We start from the raw sequence: 20,930 nt of genomic DNA on the forward strand, positions 1-20,930 counted from the left end.
TATTTCATCCCTTTTCATGCAGCAGCTTCCTCCCCACCGGACTCCCCTCCCCCATTCTTCCCAAGTGCTTAACTAGCTAGTCTGGCTGGAAAGGGGGCAGGGTGTAGCCGTGCTTCCTCTCACCCTCTACCCACTCACTTGATGGGATGAATATCAGTCAAGTGGTCTTTGCTGTCCCCGAGGCCAGAGTCCCAATCTGAGCAAAGCTGCCAGGAGAACAAAGGGGACCTTATTCCTCTATGTGGGTCAGAAATAGCTGTATCAATCCAGCCCAAAGTGAGCATTCTGATGTTAGGAGAGGAAGAACAGTACACTGGTAGGGATGCTAGCCTAGGACTCAAGAGTTTTGTGAACACTTCCCTGTTCTGCCACAGACTTCCCGTGAGACCTTGGGCATGTCACTTTGCCACATTTTTCCATGTGTAAAAATGGGATAAATAGCTCTTCCCTATGTCACAGGGGTGTGGTAAGGCTCAATACACTAATGATGGGGAGGTACTTAGATGCTACAGTAATGCGGACCATAGAAGTACCTTAGATAGATAGGTGCAGAGTTGTGCAGGTTATTTTTCTAAACCATTCCCTTTCTTCTTCATCCCTCAGCCCTACCTTCCCCCACACTTATCTCAGTAGCTGTGGCTGTGCAAAAAGAAAATAAAAAAACCCAAACACATAATCACATGACATCAGTCACCTGGCACTACAATTCAGAATGGCCCAGAAATCAAGGAAATTTTAGGTATCAAAAATATAACAGGATTATCTCAGTAACTATGTTAAGATGAGTCATAAGACACACATCATTCCATTTCTTCTTTTTTGTCTCACAGGAAGATGTGTGGTAGCTTGATGACTTGAAGGCTCTATAGGTCTGCAGCGTGGCCCGACATCTAACTTGATTAGATGTCCAATCAAACAAACTCCTGCCAATTTACAGTGTCAGATTTTTGGGAATGCAGACAACAGGTCAAAGAGCTTCTTCAAGGTGGCTTAGCTTGCCCCTTGATGTTGAAGCCTACCATCTGTGTAATGTATAGGAATAGTGTAGTATTCCTTTAAATTGTTTGAGCTTTCTAGTGGTGCTTACTGTGTTCTAGAAGTGGCCTGAAAATCAGTCAGAGCAGCAGTGTGGGTGTGCGTGCTCGTGTGTGTACCTAGACTTGGCATGGTGGGTGGGGGTAGCTAGACCAGTGTTTCTCAAACTGGAGGTCCTGACCCAAAAGGGGGTTGCAAGGCTACTGTAGGGGGGTTGCACGATCACAACAGTGTTGCTAGGGGAAGGGAAAGTTGAAGAGGGGTTACAGCAGCTGCTGCTCTCTGGCCACGGAGCTCTGAAGGCAGTGCCACCACCAGCAGCAGCGCAGAAGTAAGGGAGGCAATGCCATACCATGCAATACCACTCTCCGGCCCCCAGCTCTGAAGGCAGCCCCGTTGCCAACAGCAGTGCAGATGTAAGGGTGGCATGAGCATGAGTATGCTTCTATGAGTAACTACAGTAATTTACTATCATTTTATTTTGGGGGGGGTCATCACAGCCTGAAATATTTTCAAATGGGGGCCTACCAAAAAAAGTTTGAGAACCCCTGAGCTAGACCTTGCATGTTGTGTATATTTAGTAAACACCGTTATCTGGGTCCCAAGTATGATTTTCTCATATTGTATTTGTTATGCAAAAAAACAAAAGGCACAACACAACTTGGAATGATAGGATATCAAACATGTCTCTGGACATGGAACTGCCCTGGGCGCCCATCCCTGGTTCAGCAGACTGGGAGTGGGATCTGAACGTAAATGCTTTCAATCAGTTCTGGGGGATGATGTCCTTATAGGCATCTCCAAGAGGTAGCATTTACAACGGTTCCCCCAAGCTCACTGTGGATAATTTTTAAAGAGACTGTCAAACAGAGCACCGGCTGACTGTGCCCCAGTCCTAAGCAGAAAAGGCACTGAGTATTATCATCTCTATCTATTTTGGGTTTGTTTAGTTTGGAAAAGTGCTCTATCTATTTTGGGTTTGTTTAGTTTGGAAAAGAGAAGACCGAGAGGGGACATGATAGCAGTTTTCAGGTATCTAAAAGGGTGTCATAAGGAGGCGGGAGAGAACTTGTTCACCTTAGCCTCTAAGGATAGAACCAGAAACAATGGGTTTAAACTGCAGCAAGGGAGGTCTAGGTTGGACATTAGGAAAAAGTTCCTAACTGTCAGGGTGGTTAAACACTGGAACAAATTGCCTAGGGAGGTTGTGGAATCTCCGTCTCTGGAGATATTTAAGAGTAGGTTAGATAAATGTCTATCAGGGATGGTCTAGACAGTATTTGGTCCTGCCATGCGGGCAGGGGACTGGACTCGATGACCTCTCGAGGTCCCTTCCAGTCCTATAATCTATGAATCTATGAATCTGTTATTGATGTGGGTTCTCAGATATTATGGAGAGGGGCTATATATTACCTAAGTAGATAGATGGCATTGCTTGAAGGGGCAGGGTTTGAAGTCAGTAGATTTGGCCTCAGCCATGATCAGCATAGTGGGCCCTCAATCCTGTTAGGATCCTCTTAGAGGTACCATACATTAATAACAACTACATCAGGAGATATTGAATGACATTGCTGATTTCCTGATCTTTGTCTACAATGTAGATAAGTACTTGAGTAGAAGTTGGGGCTGTGCTCCCTTATATATTTTTACATAGGTGGCACAAAGATCTGAGAATCAGGCATGCCCAGCTCCCTGGACACTGCTGTCTGAAGAATTGCAAACTTATGTGCTGAGGGCATGTATATAAACTATAGTGGGACTCCATGCAGGCAATTTTAAAAGAACAACAGTTATTTAATTTGGATTTCTCTAAGACCACAAACAATCAGAAATAATCCACTGCAACATGCCCTAAATGCAACAAAAACAAAACTAATGTCCATGCTCTCCAAGGTCATGTTGGAGACTTCTAAATCAATTCACTGCATTGATGGCATATGTGCCTGGACTGCAGTAGTTGTAATGTTCCTATACATAGAAAGGAGAATATAGAACGATACATGTTTAGGAACCTATATCTATGATGCATTTGTGTGACCACTTTGGAATTATGGAAGTGTTCAGTGCTTGGAAGATAAACAATAAGATCAATGTCACCAAAGCAGTATTCAGTATCTCATGAAGAATTCACTGAAATTGCACTCTCACCTACTGTGGGCCATATGTTCTTTATTCTACAAAATACAGCATCAGGAGAACTGGTGGCATCCATGTGAAATAACTTTGCTATTTATTGATTCTTTCATTCTTTCTATTAACTCATGAGAGAAGTAGTAAACAGCTCTGTTAAACAGCCATGCTTCCAGAGAGCCTGGGGATTGCCGGGACCTGGAAGCAGAGCAGATACACAGGGCCTCTGTGCAGGTGGCTTATCTCTTTTGGCTTCCCTGGGCTCCACAGGACTTGTGGTCTAAATGTGTGCCTCACCTTATCGGTGGGGAGATGGTTCCTGGAGCTTTGCTTTCTTTTAGCCTCTGAACATAGGTTTTTACTGTGGATGGGGCCACACATGCTTGTATTGGGATCACCCCATGGTGATGAATGCAGTCTAAGGACCTAAGCAGAGAAGAAGTAATGAAGAGCAAATGAGATCCCTAGTGACTAAAGGCCCAATTCAGCCAAACACACAAGCATGTGGTTAATTTAAAGCACATGCTTAAGTGCTTTGCTGAACTGTGATGGATTTAAGCATGTGCCTCCATGCTTTGCTGAACCAGGACTAAAACTATACAAGTTATTGCTATGAATCCATTTTGCCGTATGAAGGCAAACAAAGCTGGCTTCAAAAGGAAGCCTTTTAACTCATTTCTTTCCCAACTTTAAATCAGTATTTTGGGGTTTGTTTGTTTCTATTTAAATTACTATAGCTACATTGAATGTTTTATTAATTTAATATCTGTCCTTTAGTTCCTATAAAATAGAATTTCTTTTTGGAACATTAATATCAGAATTATTACTGTTTTCACAAATGATGTAGTTGCTTATCTTTTAGCAAGCATAATCTCATCTTTTACAAGTCTTTTCCTTGTTAATGTAACTTTTAAAATATTTCATTTACAATGAGCCTGTCGCACCCCACGCACACATACACCCTCCAAGAGAAAGAAAGTTTACCTTTCAAGTCCTAGCAACAGCTGCAAAATATTTTGGCCTCTGAACTTCAAAAAGATTTATGCCTCAGATTTCTTAAGCCAAACTCATATGGTACATTTAAAACTGATAAGATGCCTTTTCACCTTGTGCATATCCAACAGAAGAGTGAGGAATGAAGATTAGGTTTTATCGTTGTACACTAAGGAAAAATAGAGTTAATCTAGTGGAAAACAAACTTTTTAGTATTGTAGCTCCATATCAATGCAAAGGTGTAGCTAATCTCATTCAGGCCACATCAAACTTTTATCTGCACTTTAAAGGCTTAGGAAGAAGATGAGGCATGCAGACAAAAATGCCTGCCAATAACAACTGAGAGTAGGCTCTGCAAAGGCAGACTATGCCCTGGAACAATTTATTGAAATACTGTTTCTATCAAACCTTTTCTCAGAAAGAACTGCCAAAAATGCATGTTTGGGTTACTGCATATGACGTTTAAAAAAAAAAAACTATGGAGGAAAAGGAAAATCATAAATGCTTATTCTGATCATAAAATTCAGGGTGCTGTACATTTAAGGAAAATATACATTACTAATTGCAAGTGTGAAATCATTTTGAGGTTTGGGAGTATTCTAATGAAATAAATCTTGAATGTAAATCAAAATGTGTATAATTCTTGTGTAAAAGATCTAGCACATATAAAAAAGTATGTTTTTTTTTTCTTACTGTTGTTTGTCCCCTGAGAGTCTATTTGGTTCAATAACTGCATTTATTTCTTAGAGACACAGTGTGGTCTAGTACATTAACACTCGTCTGGGAATCAGAAACTTGTAGGATTAATTTTGGTTTTGCCAGGGACTCACTAGGACAAGTTGAGTTCTGATATAAGCAGGTCCAAACCAAATCCCCTGTGCGATAATTAAGAAAATATTATCCCCATTGTCCACATTTTACAGGTGATAAAATTGACTCATGGACAAGGTAAATGCATTGCCCCAGTCTACACCTACAATCTACTTGCTTATCCAGGCCTCAATTTAACCCACAGTGTAGCAGTGGGTGTCACGGAGTATTGGGGAACTCAGGGCCCTGCACCCCCGGCCTCCTGCGATTCACCATGACTCTCAGCCAGCCAGTAAAGCAGAAGGTTTATTTGGATGACAGGAATACAGTCCAAGACAGGTCTTGCAGGCACAGACAACAGGGACCCCCTCAGTTAGGTCCATCTTGGGGTCCCAGGGCATCCCAGCCCCCCTTGGGAGGTCAGAGCAATCTCTGCCTCCCCACCATCTCACCACCCAGCTTCCAAGACTCTGCCTTCAGCGACCCCTCCCACAGCCTTTGTTCAGTTTCCCGGGCTAAGGTGTTACCTGGCCTCCAACCCCTTCCTGGGTTCTCATGTTACACGCTCAGGTATTCTCCTCCGGGCCGTCTACCATCCCCCAATGCAGACTATCCCAGCCACACTCCCCTGTCAGCATTCACAGACCACAGTAAGAACAGTCCCAGTTCGTCACAGTGGGCAAATAACTTATTGTGTGACTTAGTTTTCCCATCTGAAAAATGGGAACAATATTTACTTAATCTACCTCACAAAGGAATTGTGAAGAATAAGTATTATGGATTGTAAGCTTTTGGCAGCAGTGACTTTTTTTTTTGTTATATGTTTGCATAATGTTTAGCACATGATGGTCTCTGATACGGTCCCCAAGGTGCTAACACAATACAAATAATAAACGTTTGTACAGTGCTTTTGGAAATGTGAAGTTCTGCGGTTTAAACTTGGCTATTATATAGCTGGCAGAGCTGGTTAAGTTATTCACTGTGAATAAATTACCTAATGAATTTAGCCCTTATATCTGTTCACATACCCTTCCAAAAGGTATTCTGATTACCACTATGGTATTTGTCATTTGTAAGTATTTGCTCAATAATCTGGGTGAACCACTTTTACAAGACTTTGTTTACAGACTCTTCAACTTTGAGTATTCATTATTCCTAAAATGACTAATCATATGCAAGCCACGTGGTATCATTTCTAACTTCCTGAATGGATGATTACATTTTTTGAAAACAGAACACTAAGTAATGTCTATTCTTGTAGATGCATGAAGTCCCTTGTTTGCATGCAAAAACAGAATTCAAACACGAACAATTATTTCTTAAACATGAGAATTAAATTGTGTGGTTTTTTTGTTTGTTTTTTGCAGTATTTATCCAGCTTTACTGGTCAGGTTCCCCCCCCCCATTCTTTATATAGTATATTAGCATAGTTGTATAATGTTTTGTCCATGAAATGCCATGTTTTGAAATGCCATGTTTTGATAGGTATTCTATGGTACATTTGTTATCCCTTTTTATAAAAGAAATCTTATCAGGAATTATATTTTAAAATTTTGCCACAATAAAAGAGACAGTTTGAGAGAGTTTCTCTGCTCTTCTGCTCAGAAAGGTATCCCAATAGGTACTTTTTATAGCTCAGATAAAAATTCAAACTTAAGTTTAAAAGTTTCCTGACTCCAAAGCTTTGCAAAAACTCTGATCATACTATGTAATAATATGTGAATCCAACCAATGTCAAAATAGCCAAGCTTCTTTCACTAAATCTTTGGTCTAAATAAAGCACTCTGTATGTGAATGGTATCAAACAGTTTGAGCAAAGAGCAAAGCCTCTTGTTCTGTACACTGAGGATATGTCTACACTACGAAATTACTCCGATTTTAAGAAGTCGATTTTTGGGAACAGATTGTATAAAGTCGAGTGCATGCGTCCACACTAAGCACATTAATTCGGTGGTGTGCATCCATAGTACCATGGCAAGCGTTGACTTTCAGAGCAGTGCACTGTGGTAGCTATCCCACAGTTCCCGCAGTCCCTGCTGCCCACTGGAATTCTGGGTTGAACTCCCAATGCTTGATGGGGCCAAAAATTTGTTGCGGGTGGTTATGGGTAAATGTCATCAGTCAACCCTCCCTCCGTGAAAGCAATGGCAGACAATCATTTCGAGCCCTTTTCCCTGGATTGCCCGAGCAGACGCCATAGCACGGCAAGCATGGAGCCTGTTCAGCCTTTTTTTACTGTCACCGTATGTCTACTGGATGCTGCTGACAGACGCGGTACTCTGGTGCTACACAGCAGCAGCTCCTTGCCTTTGCAAATTAGCAAAGATGGTTACCAGTCATACTGTACCGTCTGCTGCTGTCACGGGTGCTCCTGGCCAGCCTCAGTGAGGTCGGTCGGGGGCACTTAGGCAGACATGGGTGCTCCTGGCCGGCCTCCGTGAGATCGGTCGGGGGTGCCTGGACAAAAATGGGAATGATTCCCCAGGTCATTCTCTTCTTTAAGTTTTGTCCAAGGGATATTCAGTGCTGCCTAGAATATCAGGCAAGCCTACTAAAGAACCACAGATGCAAATGGCCGCTCCGGGTCAGAGCCTCAGACATCCTGCAGAAATGATGAGCTGCATGCCATTCTAGGGGGTGCCCGTACAACAACCTTGCCCATTGCTTCCCTCCTCCCAGGCTACCTTGGCAGTTATCCCCCCATTTGTGTGATGAAGTAATAAAGAATGCATGAATTTGAAACAACACTGACTTCATTGCCTCTGCAAGCAGAAATCAAAGGGGGGAGGGGAGGGTGGTTGGCTTACAGGGAAGTAGAGTGAACCACCATTCTGCACTTGCTCAGCCTATAGTTGGACTGCTCCTTACTACTGTCCAGGCTTCATGAGCCATGGGTGCAAGGGGTAGGCTGGGGTAGGTGCGACTGCGTGGTGCTGCTGGCTGGGAGAGCAGCCTGAGGTAGAAGCCTCCAGCTGGCATGATATTCCAGGCAGGACTGAATCTCCATTACACAGAACTTAAAGAGAAAATGACCTGAAGTCATTCCTTTTTTTTTTCCAGGCGCCCCCGACTGACCTCACTGAGGCCGGGCAGGAGCACCCATGTCTGCCCAAGCACCCCCGACCAACCTCACTGAGGCCAGTCAGGAGCACCCACAGTGATGGATACCAGTCATACTGCACCGTCTGCTGTCCGAAAGGCAAGGCAAGGGGATGCAGCTGTGTAGTGCTGCTGTACCGCGTCTGCCAGCAGCATCCAGTAGACATACGGTGACAGTGAAAAAAGGTGAGAAACGATTTTTTCCTGTTGCTTTCATGGAGGGGAGTGGGGCCTGATGACATGTACCCAGAACCACCCGCGACAATGTTTTTGCCACATCAGGCATTGGGAGCTCAACCCAGAATTCAAATGGTTGGCGGAGACTGCGGGAACTGTGGGATAGCTATAGTTGTCAGTCGCCCCTCCCTCTGTGAGAGCAACTGCAGACAATCGTTTTGTGCCTTTTTTCCGCGCAGGCGCCATAGCACGGCAAACATGGTGCCTGTTCAGCTCACCGCAGCAGTTATGAGCATTGTAAACACCTCACGGATTATCGTGCAGTTTATGCAGAACCAGAAGCTGAAAAACCAGGCGAGGAGGCAACAGCAGCATGGTGACGAGACTGATGATGACATGGACACAGACATGCAGCTTTGGTGTTTAGACATCAAACATGCCAGGCAACAGAATTCGGCTTGCAGGCGGCCATGGTAAGCCATAGCCTTTCAGCTCCTGCAACCTTCATAATAGCAGCGCCCTCCTTTCCCATACCAGGTAAAGCCTGTTGAGTTGTCCATTTAGGGCTGCAGTTTTCGTATTAACGTGCAGCAGCAGAAACCAACCCCCCCCCCCATCCTTTTCTCTGGGATGACCACTTTAACCCTCTCCCACCGCGTGGCTGGTATCAGGGAAGATCCCTGCTAGCCAAATGCGAAGAGCTCAGCGCCAATGCCCCCGCCCCCCACCGCTTGGCTAACTGTGGGGAGGATTTCTTTTCAGCCACAGGCAAACAGCCCAGTAGGAAGGGCAACGTATGAATGTCATCTTAATTAAATTCACGTATTTCAACCAAGTTACCATGAATGATATCACTCTTCTAAGGATAACACAGAGAGATAAAGAACGGATGTTGTTTGAATGCCAGCAAACACCGGGACCATACGCTGCCAGGCTTTGTCATGCAATGATACCAGATTACTTGCTACTAGCATGGCGTAATAAAGTGTCCTACCATGGAGGACGGAATAAGACTGATGTCCCCAGAAACCCTCTGCAAAGGCTTTTAGAGTACCTCCAGGAGAGCTTCATGGAGATGTCCCTGGAGGATTTCCGCTCCATCCCCAGACATATTAACAGAATTTTCCAGTAGCTGTACTGGCCACAAATGCATCCCAAATCGTCAGCGCAAATTAATCATTAAAAAACGCTTGCTTTTAAACCATGTTTTATATTTACAAAGGTACACTCACCAGAGGTCCTTCTACGGCTTCATGGTCCGGGATACCACCTTGGGAGGGTTGGGAGGGTATTTTAGTCAGGGTGAGAAAAAGATCCTGGCTGTTAGGGAGAATGGTGTGCTATGTGGTCTCCTCAACCTCCTCATCTTCCTCCTCCTCATCTTCCCCATCCGCAAAATCCTCAGGCATGGCGACTGAGAGTACCCCATCATCGGCGTCCACGGACAGGGGTGCGGTAGTGGTGGCGGCCCCCCCTAGCTCAGCATAGAAGCGGCATGTCTGCGGCTCTGTCCCGGAGCGTCTGTTTGATTCTTTGGCTTTCTGGTATGCTTGTCTCAGCTCCTTAAGTTTCACGCGGCACTGTGTTGAGTCCCTGTTGTGGCTTCTGTTCATCATGGCCTTGGAGATTTTTTCAAATGTTTTGGCATTCCGTCTTTTGGAATGGAGTTCTGATAGCACAGATTCATCTCCCCATACAGCGATCAGATCCAGTACCTCCCATAGGGTCCATGCTGGAGCTCTTTTTTGATTCTGGGACTGCATGGTGACCTGTACTGATGAGCTCTGCATGGTTACCTGTGCTGATCAGCTCTCCATGCTGGGCAAACAGGAAATGAAATTCAAAAGTTCGCGAGGCTTTTCCTGTCTACCTGGCCAGTGCATCCGAGTTCAGATTGCTGTCCAGAACAGTCACAAAGGTGCACTGTGGGATAGCTCCCGGAGGCCAATACCGTTGAATTGCATCCACACTAACCCTAATTCGAACTGGCAATGTCGATTTCAGCGCTACTCCCCTCATCGGGGAGGAGTACAGAAATCGATTTTAAGAGGCCTTTAACGTCAACAAAAATGTCTTCGTTGTGTGGATGGGTGCAGGGTTAATTCGATTTAATGCTGCTAAATTCGACCTAAACTCGTAGTGTAGACCAGGCCTGAGAAACTAAACAACCATCATGGCTGACTGAATCTCACCCAGTTAAGGAGAAGGCCTTGCAACACCACAAACTGATTATATATTGATATTTATTTTAAACTGATATGATCCATATAGAAACTATCTGTGATCAGATAAGTAAAAATGTAGACCGCAATCCTGCAACTAGATACATGCCAGAGGACATTTGTGCTCCTGAGCAGCCCAAAATGAATTCCATCTTGCTGCACATAGGTGCAAAGATCTACTTGCACAGATCCAGTCTCAGGATCGGGACCACAATTTCTAACTGTTTCATTTATACATTAAAATTCGCACCAGGATGCGCTTCCCACCAATTACATTTTCTTATGCTCTACAGTAGAAAATTATTTTTTTTGCTTTATTTGCTGAGCGCTAATCTGACAGCTAGTAAGGAATAAACAGTCCAACATAGTAATATGTTTTCATAAAAGGAATATAACTGCCCCCAGTAACAGAAACTTGGTGCACAATTCTATGACCTGGAATGTGGTCAACCATAATTGAAGGATGTGTTCTTAGTGGCATATTTTTAAATTACTCATTTAAGTCAAAATATGTGAAGTTCTATGAAAGCTAAACTAAATGGAGCATCTGTAAGTGTTTGGAATCTCAGCGGGAGATTATTTTTCTTAGTTTTTGCACAGTACCTGCCTGTGAGATGGCTATTTTGCAATGCAAAGAAAGAATCATCAGTGTGTAATATCCGATAGGAAGGATACAGTATGCCCCCACAAATGGATTAGAAAGCTATTCGTCACAGCATTCTAGAAGTCACTGAGGGCCAGATCCTCAAAAGTATTTAGGCACCTAGCTCTTACTGATTTCTATGGGAGTTAGTCCACTAAATACATCTGAGGATCTGGACCTGAGCATTCAATAGAATTTTGTGGACAATTTCGTCATGAGACCTGTTCTGTTTACTTAGTAGAACAGTGGGTTAATTTTCAGACCTGTGTAAAGTTCTATTTTTCCCATACTGAATTTCAAGTGAAAACGTTCATCATTTCCTTTATATTGAAAAGTTTGGAAGTCCTGAAATTTGCAGTTTATGTGAGCAGCCATGTTCACTCAAAAATAAACCCAACTTCACTAATCAATGTGAATTGCCTTTAAAATATTGTGCATCTTACTGGAATTTCTGCAAATGTGTGCCCATTTTCTTGTTTTCAAAAAAATCCAGAAAATAAAATAAAAATCAGAAATTACCAATAGTTTTGTGCTTTTATCCAAGTCTTTTATATACTGTTAATTTTCCATTACGCATTTCCATGTACCTGTACATGACAGGTTTTGCTTTTGCTGGCACTCTTCATTATCCGTTAAGATTCCTCTGTGCATTAGAAACTGATAACTGCTGTCAAAAATCTTGATTTTCCTGGTATATTCCATAAGATTCATTAACCTGTAAGTGTTTGGAACTACTGTCTATTGCCAAATGTACTTGAGGAGCTTAACAACATTAAAAAATTCTTCTACAATGTACGCAATTTTAATTTGATTTAGAATCCTTCAATTTACATTTGTTAAACTATATTTCATTCCAGGTTTGTGTGGAGATAATGTGTGTTCACAGCACAGTACAAACACCAATGAAAGACATGGGCTTTGTCATGTAACAAATCCACAAGGTTAACAAACGCACATTGTGGTAGAACAGAGGGATCGAGTTCCAGAGCCAAAGATCCTGCATGTAGAATAGCATGCCAGCAAACCACTACCTTCCATTTTACCGGAAGGGGAGGGATTTGGCTAGAGCATCTCCACTAATCACAGCTATGGCAATATCACACAGGGAGGGAGCTGATTTCTAAGTTAGCTAGGTCCCAATCACATTAGGGAGTTTTAAATGTTAAGATACTTACGGTATTTTAGGTTAACATGAATAAAGGTTGCACAATCTATCAAATAAGGATAGTGATAGAATTACAGTGGTGTGATGTGTTCTCAAGCATGCTGTAGATTTCTTTTCAGAGATTTTAAAATAATCTGTTCAGTTAGAGGCTATGGCTCAAATCTTCTGCAATCAAAATGTCTAGCATGGACCCTGATCTCATGTAAAGTCCTACTGACTTCACTGACATTCTGCATAGGCACAGGGGTCTGTACTATCTTACAAATTTGCAATACTGTGAAATTACAAACTCAAATACCATCATCTGCAAAAGAACAAGTGTTATACACTGAAGCAGCACTAATCTTAACCCATTTACAAAGCATTATTCTACCCTATTAACATCAAACAAGGGGAACATTTTGTTTCAAAGGAATAGTTTTCATAAATATTGTAAAGTCTTCAGAAGAGACCACTGTTCATTCAATTTCACATGTGCCATTTTATAAATTTTAAAAACTGAATACACCAAGTAATGACTGAAACATACTTCTGCTTTTATTTATGCCAGAAATTATTTACACTTAAAAATATTTTCTCTCTTAACTTTTTATTTTCCTGTTCTCCAACTGGGCGTTTTCTGATGATTTCATGCAGAATGTAAGGAAATAATCAGAGAACAGAGTCATCAAAATTGTGGTTTTTCAAGCTTTGACTAACTGTGGTTTCATGGGCTGCTGATCTCCACAATCTAGGAAGTGGCTAGCTATGGGGGCTTTCTGTGTTTTGTTCATTCAAAAACAGATTTATATTATGCGCGACAATGATTTCACCTGAATTCTCCAGTACTTTAGTAAATCTCTGAACTTTAGACATTGTTTATATTTTACTGAATCCAGCATTGCTGCCCATATAATTTATTGCATTTGCTTACCAGATTGGGAGATTCTTGATAACTGCAAGCTCTGTCCTTTGATCAAAAGACAGTCTCTCAGGTACATATACTCTTATGATAATAAATGACATCAAATCCTCCTCTCTTCACTCAAGCAAAACTTTCACTGAAGGATGGCAAAACATATTACCCAAATAAATTAATACATATGTGGTGGTTGCCTTTAAAAAAGTTGTCATTTGCCAGAATTTGCCACTAAAATACCGCATATGAAACATCACGTTTCCCCCATGTGCTAACTGTAATTCTTGCATCACTCTGCTGAGGAAAAAAAATATCAGTATCAAGCTTGGCAGGTAGGTATGGCCAGAAACAGCCCTTGAAAAGATCCAAACACTGAGGACCGTGATCATGTGGCTATCTGTGGGGATACTGCCTATATTAGAGCTATGGAATGAGGCCCCACAAGATGATTTGTTTAAACCAGAACAAAACAGTTTTTAATTGCTCACTGTTAAAATAAAATGTAATTGAACTGGCATAGATAAATAATAGAAATGTTGACATGAAATGAAATAGTGTAAACAGGCCAACCAAACTGCCTACAATATCAGACGTACTCTGTAATTGTTTTAACAGAGTTGTTGAAAGTAGGAAAGATTCCAAATTGATATGTGGAGAATAACCAAAGAGTAAGGGCTTCTCTACATATGAAAGTTGATGTGGAATAAGTTCGGGTGTGAATTTAAAGCAGATTAAACTATCTTGATTAACTCTATATTTGGTACTCTTTCTGTTGATTAAGACAATTTTGAATAAGGAATTCTTATTCCAGAGTAAGAGCATGCACACAAAGAGTTAATCAGGAATAACTTCCCATGTAGAGAAGTCCTAAAATTTATCATCCACTGCATTTTCATATATTATATTCAATTACCAAAGAAACAATATTCTCTCTCTGTTTTAACCTTTACCCACCTTCAGTTAAAAGAGATTAAACAACTCTCAAAACATTTGTGCAGTCCTGTAGGGTAAATGTGCAATACAAGGATTGAAATTAATTAGGAGACAGGTGTGAAAAGGGGGCAAATTCTGCTCTCATTTACACCAGTATAAACCTGGTGTAAATCCACTGCATTCAGTTGAGTTACATTAGATTTATCTCAGGATACCAGAGGTCAAAACTTGCCCTAGTAGCATTACACTTGAGTGAAGATTTCTGTTCTCTGGACAGAGGTATAAATTAGCTATGCTACAGTCACATATTCCTCTATTCTTATTCTTTATATATAAAAAAATAAATAAATAAATAAATAAAAAACCCTTTCACTATCCCTGTGAATCCTTGTCTGATTTTAAAACACATCCAGTAACAAACAAATTCTAATTGGGAGTCATTTATTCTTTTCCATATAACATTTGGCATCCCAGTGACATCTTTCCATCTGTATCTGATGTCCTCCCTAATAATCTCAAATTGCCCTGAACAGTGTTCTGATGTAGTTGATTTATTTTATTTTTAACATACAGTTCCTCATTCTGCAGGGGAAATTTTAGCTGTTCAAGCAATGCAGAATCAGATCCACATAGCATTACAGTTACAAAGTAACACAATTTAATAATGCATGATTTGGACTCTAAAAATTCCAACTACAATATAAACAAGTGGATAACAGTTCTGAGATCAGGCACTCAGATACTACTGTGATGAGGACAGCAACAAAACCTATAGGGGATAAAATATAATAGATCAGTCTCCAAGCACAAATTTGAAGTAGGACCCCTTTACGTGATTTTGGAGTACTTTATTCCCACACTCAGCCCCTTCACCACGAAACCCAAATGTCTACTTAGCCTCCCTCCTCATAAAATCTGTGTCTCAGCCCCCTCCTCAGATTTCAAGTCTCTAATCCTCTCCTTGCCACCCTGGCTTGTCTGGGCCTTGCCTTCCTCATCCTTGACATCTGTGGCTGCTTGACACAGTGCTACTACTGCCATGTGCTGCTCTCCGGGGTGAAAGTTACTAATTTCCATCATTGCCTGCCTCCATTAGCCCCACCCCAATGTAGCCATCAGGTCTCAGTGGGCCAGATAGTCTTGATTGGCTAGGAGGGAGGCAAATATTTGACTCTGGGTTCAATAAGGTGATTGGACCAAATGGTGGACAACAATCAGAGTGATCAGCTACAGTTAGCCATAATAGTAAAACCTATATGCTTCCCCTTTTGTTATTTATTTAACAAAAGTTACAGGCTTTGCTCCAGTGTGGTGCTTTTTTCTTGAGATTACATTAGGCAATTGTTAACGTGCTGAGGGAGCTGAAAGAGACTGAGAATAGCACCTCCCTGACACACACACACCTACATTTAATTTATGCCCACACTATCCAAACACCCCTACAGAACATTAAACCAGGATGAAGTACATACATTTGGGACACTGAATGCCAACTTGGTCCAAGTTCCACTAATTTGCTACCTGTAGACACTTCCACCATTTTTAAAACACAATTTCTACCAATATATAATTTACACCACCATTTATTTCACTGCTGAATTTGGCCCAGGGTGTATAGTCCAATAAATTCTGATTACACATTCAATCAAAAAGAAAGATAAGAGGAGTGAGAAGGTGCTGTAAAATAAGAGCCTACGTTACAGAATAATACACACACATACCCTGCAAGCTATTGTACGTTAGGGAGACAGATTTTCAAAAGTGCTCAGCTTCTATTTAAATAGGCACCAAATTTAAGTTCCCAGATTTCCAAAAGAGCTCAGCACCCAAACAGCTCCCATTGAGAACAATGGGAACTGCTTGCTGCTGAGAACATTTGAAAATCTGGACCTTCATTTTCAGAATGTCTGGACCCTAAGGCTATTAGGGAAGAATTTAAATCACACTAATAGCCAAAGCTTCCAAATTCCTATGGTTTGGAAAGTGCAACTGGATTTTTATAATTTGTTGAATTTATATAATGTGCCTATCACTATATGTCTTGGAATATGAATAACGTTTAAAAAATAAATAAAACCAAACTGAGATAATGTTAACAATAACCCTTAAAGTACCCGCCTCTACATAAGATTAAGACTTGCCCTGAATGCGTCTCTCTCTCAGAAAAGCCTGAATAGATAGACCTTGCAATGACATTCTGGCCTTATGACATTTTGCATACTTAAACACCTCTGTAATTTAAAAAGGGTTTTTTTCCTTTTCCCTTTAAAACAGCCACCATGTTTCAACAGGAACATAAGAATGTGTTTCAATAGGAATATAAGAACTGCCATAATGGAAGAAACCAATGGTTCATTTAATCTAGTATTCTATTTCCTGTAATGGTCAGTATCGGAGACTTCAAAGGAAGACATAAAATGTCCATAATGCATAATAACATGCCATAGGAAGATGTTTCTGCTGGAGGACTCCTGTTAGAATATATACTTTCTCATCCCTAAACTGAAGAGGACAAGGTATGGTTTCCTTCACAAAAAAAAAAAAAAAAAATTCTCATGGTTTGGTTAGGGATTTGATGTAAACAAACAGACAATAGTGTTTTTAATAATTGTTATTAAAAAACATTTCCTTTCTCCTTTGCCATTGATGTAATAATCCTACTATTTTGCTTGTCTTCCAAGGAGTTACCTTTAGATTTAGACAAATCCACACCCATAAACCTCAGCGAATTTTGTATACTAAGTTATAGCACATTTCAGAAATGTCAACTTGCTTCTCTCATTTAATGATGTCTTGGGAACCTGCACTATTCTTTTTTAAATCTATTAATCTTTTTATCATTTTCAGAGCAAAAGGTGTTGTTTCTGTTCACATTAAAGCTGCTTTTGATTTTCTATTTTTTTTAGTTTTCCTCTATAATCCCTGAGTGCTTCAAACTAATGAAATATCATTCCATGCCATAGGAATTTTATGATTTTTTTTCTTCAACTGCAAGGCAATTCTGCTTTTTAACTGAAAGGAACAGTTTTCCAATGTAACCTATGGAAACTTCCTCTGAAGATAAACATTCCTTTTTTTAGGTTTCACATTCAGCCCCCTTTTTAGTTTAGTTTTACTGGGAGGGATGAGAAAGATAAGTATAGTTATGAATAGCAGATGATAAAATAAAGAAACTGAAAAATGTGTGGTGATTTCTTTACGGTGCGGTGGGTTAGGGGAGACAGAAAAAGACTGAAAACTTTACTATTATCCTCAATGTGTAGCTGCTGCCAGCAATGTACATTTCAAAACATTTTTAGCTTATAACTTTTTCCCTATTAAATCTTATTCCTACGAAAGTGTTCTTTACCTAAATGAGATATATACAGTAGTGCCTCTCAAAAGTAATAGTTGGGCTGCTTTGTTCTTCTCTCATCATGGGATCAGCCCAAAGATGTTCTCAGTGTATAAATTTGGACATATTGTTGCTTCTCCATAGCACATAGCTACAGCAGTGTGGTTTACCACAGCAGAACAGAAAGCTGCTGTGTGGTTGGCAATCTTCCACTAGGCCGCACTTGTGCTCTTGTATAGTGGGCTGCTTTACAAATGGTGACTTTTCCCCATAGAGCAGTCATACTACATTTACTAACAAACTGTGAATCTCAACAAAACATACCTTTCTGCCCTCTAACATAACTTTACTTCTGGGACCAAGTGACTTGACATAGACACACATTTTTATCCTGTCCTTGAACAAACTGAACTCTCTTCAAACAAAATATAATTAAAAGAACCCTCAGGTAGCAGCTAGAATATGTATTTATCAGCTTTGCAAAATGAGCTCTTCAGCTTGAAATTCTAGTTAGCCTTGTGTCTAACATTTTCAAATTGTCAAGCATTCTAACGCAGCATTAGCTGAATAGTGAATATATTTGCATCTTGCTTCTCTGAAGTTCTAGCATTTTGAGACTTGCTTTGTTAGTGGAGTGGTAAACTACTTTCAAATTTACATATTTTCCCATCCACATAAATATTTAGATCTAAAAGTAATTCCTCAATTAGTCTTTCTTAATGACCTTTAGGTATGTACTGTGAAAACCCCTGCAGCAATTTATGGCTTTGTTTCTTTCTACTGTTCATTCAGCTATCTTTAGTTTCCAGTAAAAGGCTGAGCTATGTGTTGAAGCCTTTCATATCATGGTTTGAAAATGCACACATAAAGTTTATGTTTATATTTATTTTACATGTAAAATGTATAACTACTTTAAGCCTTTGATTGTTGGCCTTTTCCAGATGATAGATGCCTATCTGTTGCTTAGGAAGCCAGGCAGGTAAAAAAGAAAATATGTGGTTATAAGTAATATTTATTGGCTGGTGTAAAACTAGTGCAAATGACACAGGGCTAGAACAGACCCAGGGCTTGACTACACTGACCTGCATTAATGTAGTCCAGTTTGAAAAGAACTACACTAGGAACCATTAAGTTCACCTCCACAATGTCCACCCAGGGGAAATACAGCACAGCACTTTGGCATGCACCGCTATTTGTACCCTCGTAGTCCAAATTGCGGGCCAGTGTAGACATAGCCTAAGGCCCCAAATCTACTTGTACCAAACAAGGATGTGAATTCCACACCCAAGTGGTTGTTCCATAGAAAATTCAAGACCTGGAAGTCTTCAGACATATCTATGATTTACCAAAGCACCCTGTATTTTTAGGCCTCAGAGCATGGATACACGCACAGAGACAAGTTTCAGAGAATATATCAGATCAGACTAATGATGAACTTTAAAAGATTAACAAAATCAACTTTATCAGCAATAATAGATTTAATGGGGATGAGTATAAAGACTAATGTTGAAGAAATACACTGGAAATGATCGCCCTGCACCTTTAAGCAACATGGTGTTTGGCTGGCAGGCCGAGTGAAGGGCATAGGCACTGATTCCGTGGGCTCTCCGGGGCTGGAAAAATTAGTGGGTGCTGTGCACCCACTGGCAGTCAAGTTCCCCTCCCCCCCGCCCCACCTCCTCCCCCCCTGAGTGCGCTGCGTCCCCGCTCCTCTGCCTACCTCCCAGCGCTTCCCGCCCAGCTGCCTGTTTGGCGGTGTTAGCACACCTGTGGGGAGGAAGGGGAGGAGTGGGAATGCGGCACTCACAGAGGAGGAGGCAGGGAAGAGCCCAGCTAGGTATGGGAGCCAAGGCAATCCAGGTAATCGGGTGTTGGCATTCGGACACGTACTGAACATATGTAAGACCTCAGGCGGTAAGTCAGCATTAATTTGTTGTAATCTCATTACAGATTTTGGATGACGGGCCATGCAGATGGTGGTGCAAGTTTCTCCACATTGCCCCATGAAGGAGTTCAGTTGTGAGCTGGAGGAATGCAGCACTACACAGTTGGGTGACATTATTGTGGAATTCCCCAAATAAATCTTTTGGCAGCCTCACCCCTTTGGACAATAGGAGCAAGCAGTTTGGAATGTCTGAAGTTACATATTCACAATCTTTTCCAAAAGCTGTTCCCTTTACTTTTGTACGTCCAGCTTTCAAAGGTCTTTAAGCCAAGTCTTTGGCACACTAAATGGCTTCCTTTGATTTCCCTCAACTATTTAGAGCCTGGCACATACTGTTCTCTCTCATAAAAGATTATTAATATTTTTTCTTTTCCCCGATGAATGTCTTTATTACCTACCTCATAAGTAGTGTGAAATGTACACTCAAATTGCATGAGAATTCTATCTCTAGAAATGCCTTTTGCCAGCTTGAAATTCCCTCGGTGCTCACACACAACAATTTTTAATACATACAGTTCTTCAGCAGTGTATACCAACCATCAGTAGACGGCATGTTAGTGACCTCACAGAATTCTTTCCCTTTCTTCCAAGAACTGGATGCATATTCAGAGATGAATGAAAGCCTAAGTGCAATGGCTTTGCTATTACTTAGACTTTCTCAAGAAAAAGCATTTCAGAAAAACTCTTGGCTTGCTCTGTCATACTTTTAATCATAATAATTTCTGAAATCTTGATCATTCATGAAAGATGAGCAAATGACAACTCATAATCCTTTTCTGTATCACCACAGGACAGGCACTGTAAAGACAGGACAAGCGCAAATCTCGGCATTTCCACACTGCATATTATCCAGGCCTTCATAGAAACAAAAGTGATTCTTTTAACAACACTAACAACATCTATGCATTAACCTTTCCATGACCAGACACTTGCCCTGGAGCTACTGCATAGTGTTATTATTCTGCCAAGAATTTCTCCCCTCACTTCCATAGGTGCTTTCAGTGGTCTATAGCATTCAACTGTGCAGCCAGTCTTCTATAGAAACAGCTGCATGGTTTGATCTTGCATGTTTAGAACTGTATCAATTATTCCATTTCCTTCACAACTCTGCTTTTGCTAACAGCCCCTTTCATACCTAGAGTATATGCATCAGGATAAGTAGGCTATACTAAGGTATTCTTTTGTTTGTCTTGTCTCAAATAGTCTTCATTCCTATTTTTATCTTATCTTACATGTTCATAAAGAAAACTCATACCCCCTAATTATTCACTCAAGCCATGTTTTGTTAGGAAGAGGTGATGGGTGGTGTTCTGGCATGACAGTCTCTAAGAGATGAATATTAACTTGACAGGAAAGCAGTGAGAATGTTTAACTCTTATAAAAATTATGCTGCTAAGTAAAAATTAATGTCAAATGTATGTCTACTTTCATTTTTCATCAGTGAGCGTGTCAGAAACTTTATTTCTTTATTTATATTTTATATTTATATTTTATCTTTATTTCTGAAGTATAAATAGATTGAGGGTCATATTGCAAAGGAAGGTAC

General features: G+C 40.8%; 1 protein-coding gene across 2 annotated transcripts in view; it reads right to left on the reverse strand.

Moving 5' to 3' along the window:
* The window catches only part of PDGFC (platelet derived growth factor C), a 243,621-nt gene that overhangs the window by 22,523 nt on the left and 200,168 nt on the right, over positions 1-20,930 (reverse strand). Inside the window, exon 4 of one of the 2 annotated variants that reach the window (XM_034771611.1) lies at positions 3,463-3,591. The exons of the other annotated variant lie outside the window; for it this stretch is intronic. Within the exon in view, the coding sequence (XP_034627502.1) occupies positions 3,463-3,591 (129 nt within the window). The remainder of the gene's footprint in view (positions 1-3,462; positions 3,592-20,930) is intronic. 2 annotated transcript variants of the gene reach the window in all.

This window comes from Trachemys scripta, chromosome 5 (genome assembly GCF_013100865.1).
Source record: "Trachemys scripta elegans isolate TJP31775 chromosome 5, CAS_Tse_1.0, whole genome shotgun sequence".
NCBI classification, from domain to species: Eukaryota; Metazoa; Chordata; order Testudines; family Emydidae; genus Trachemys; species Trachemys scripta.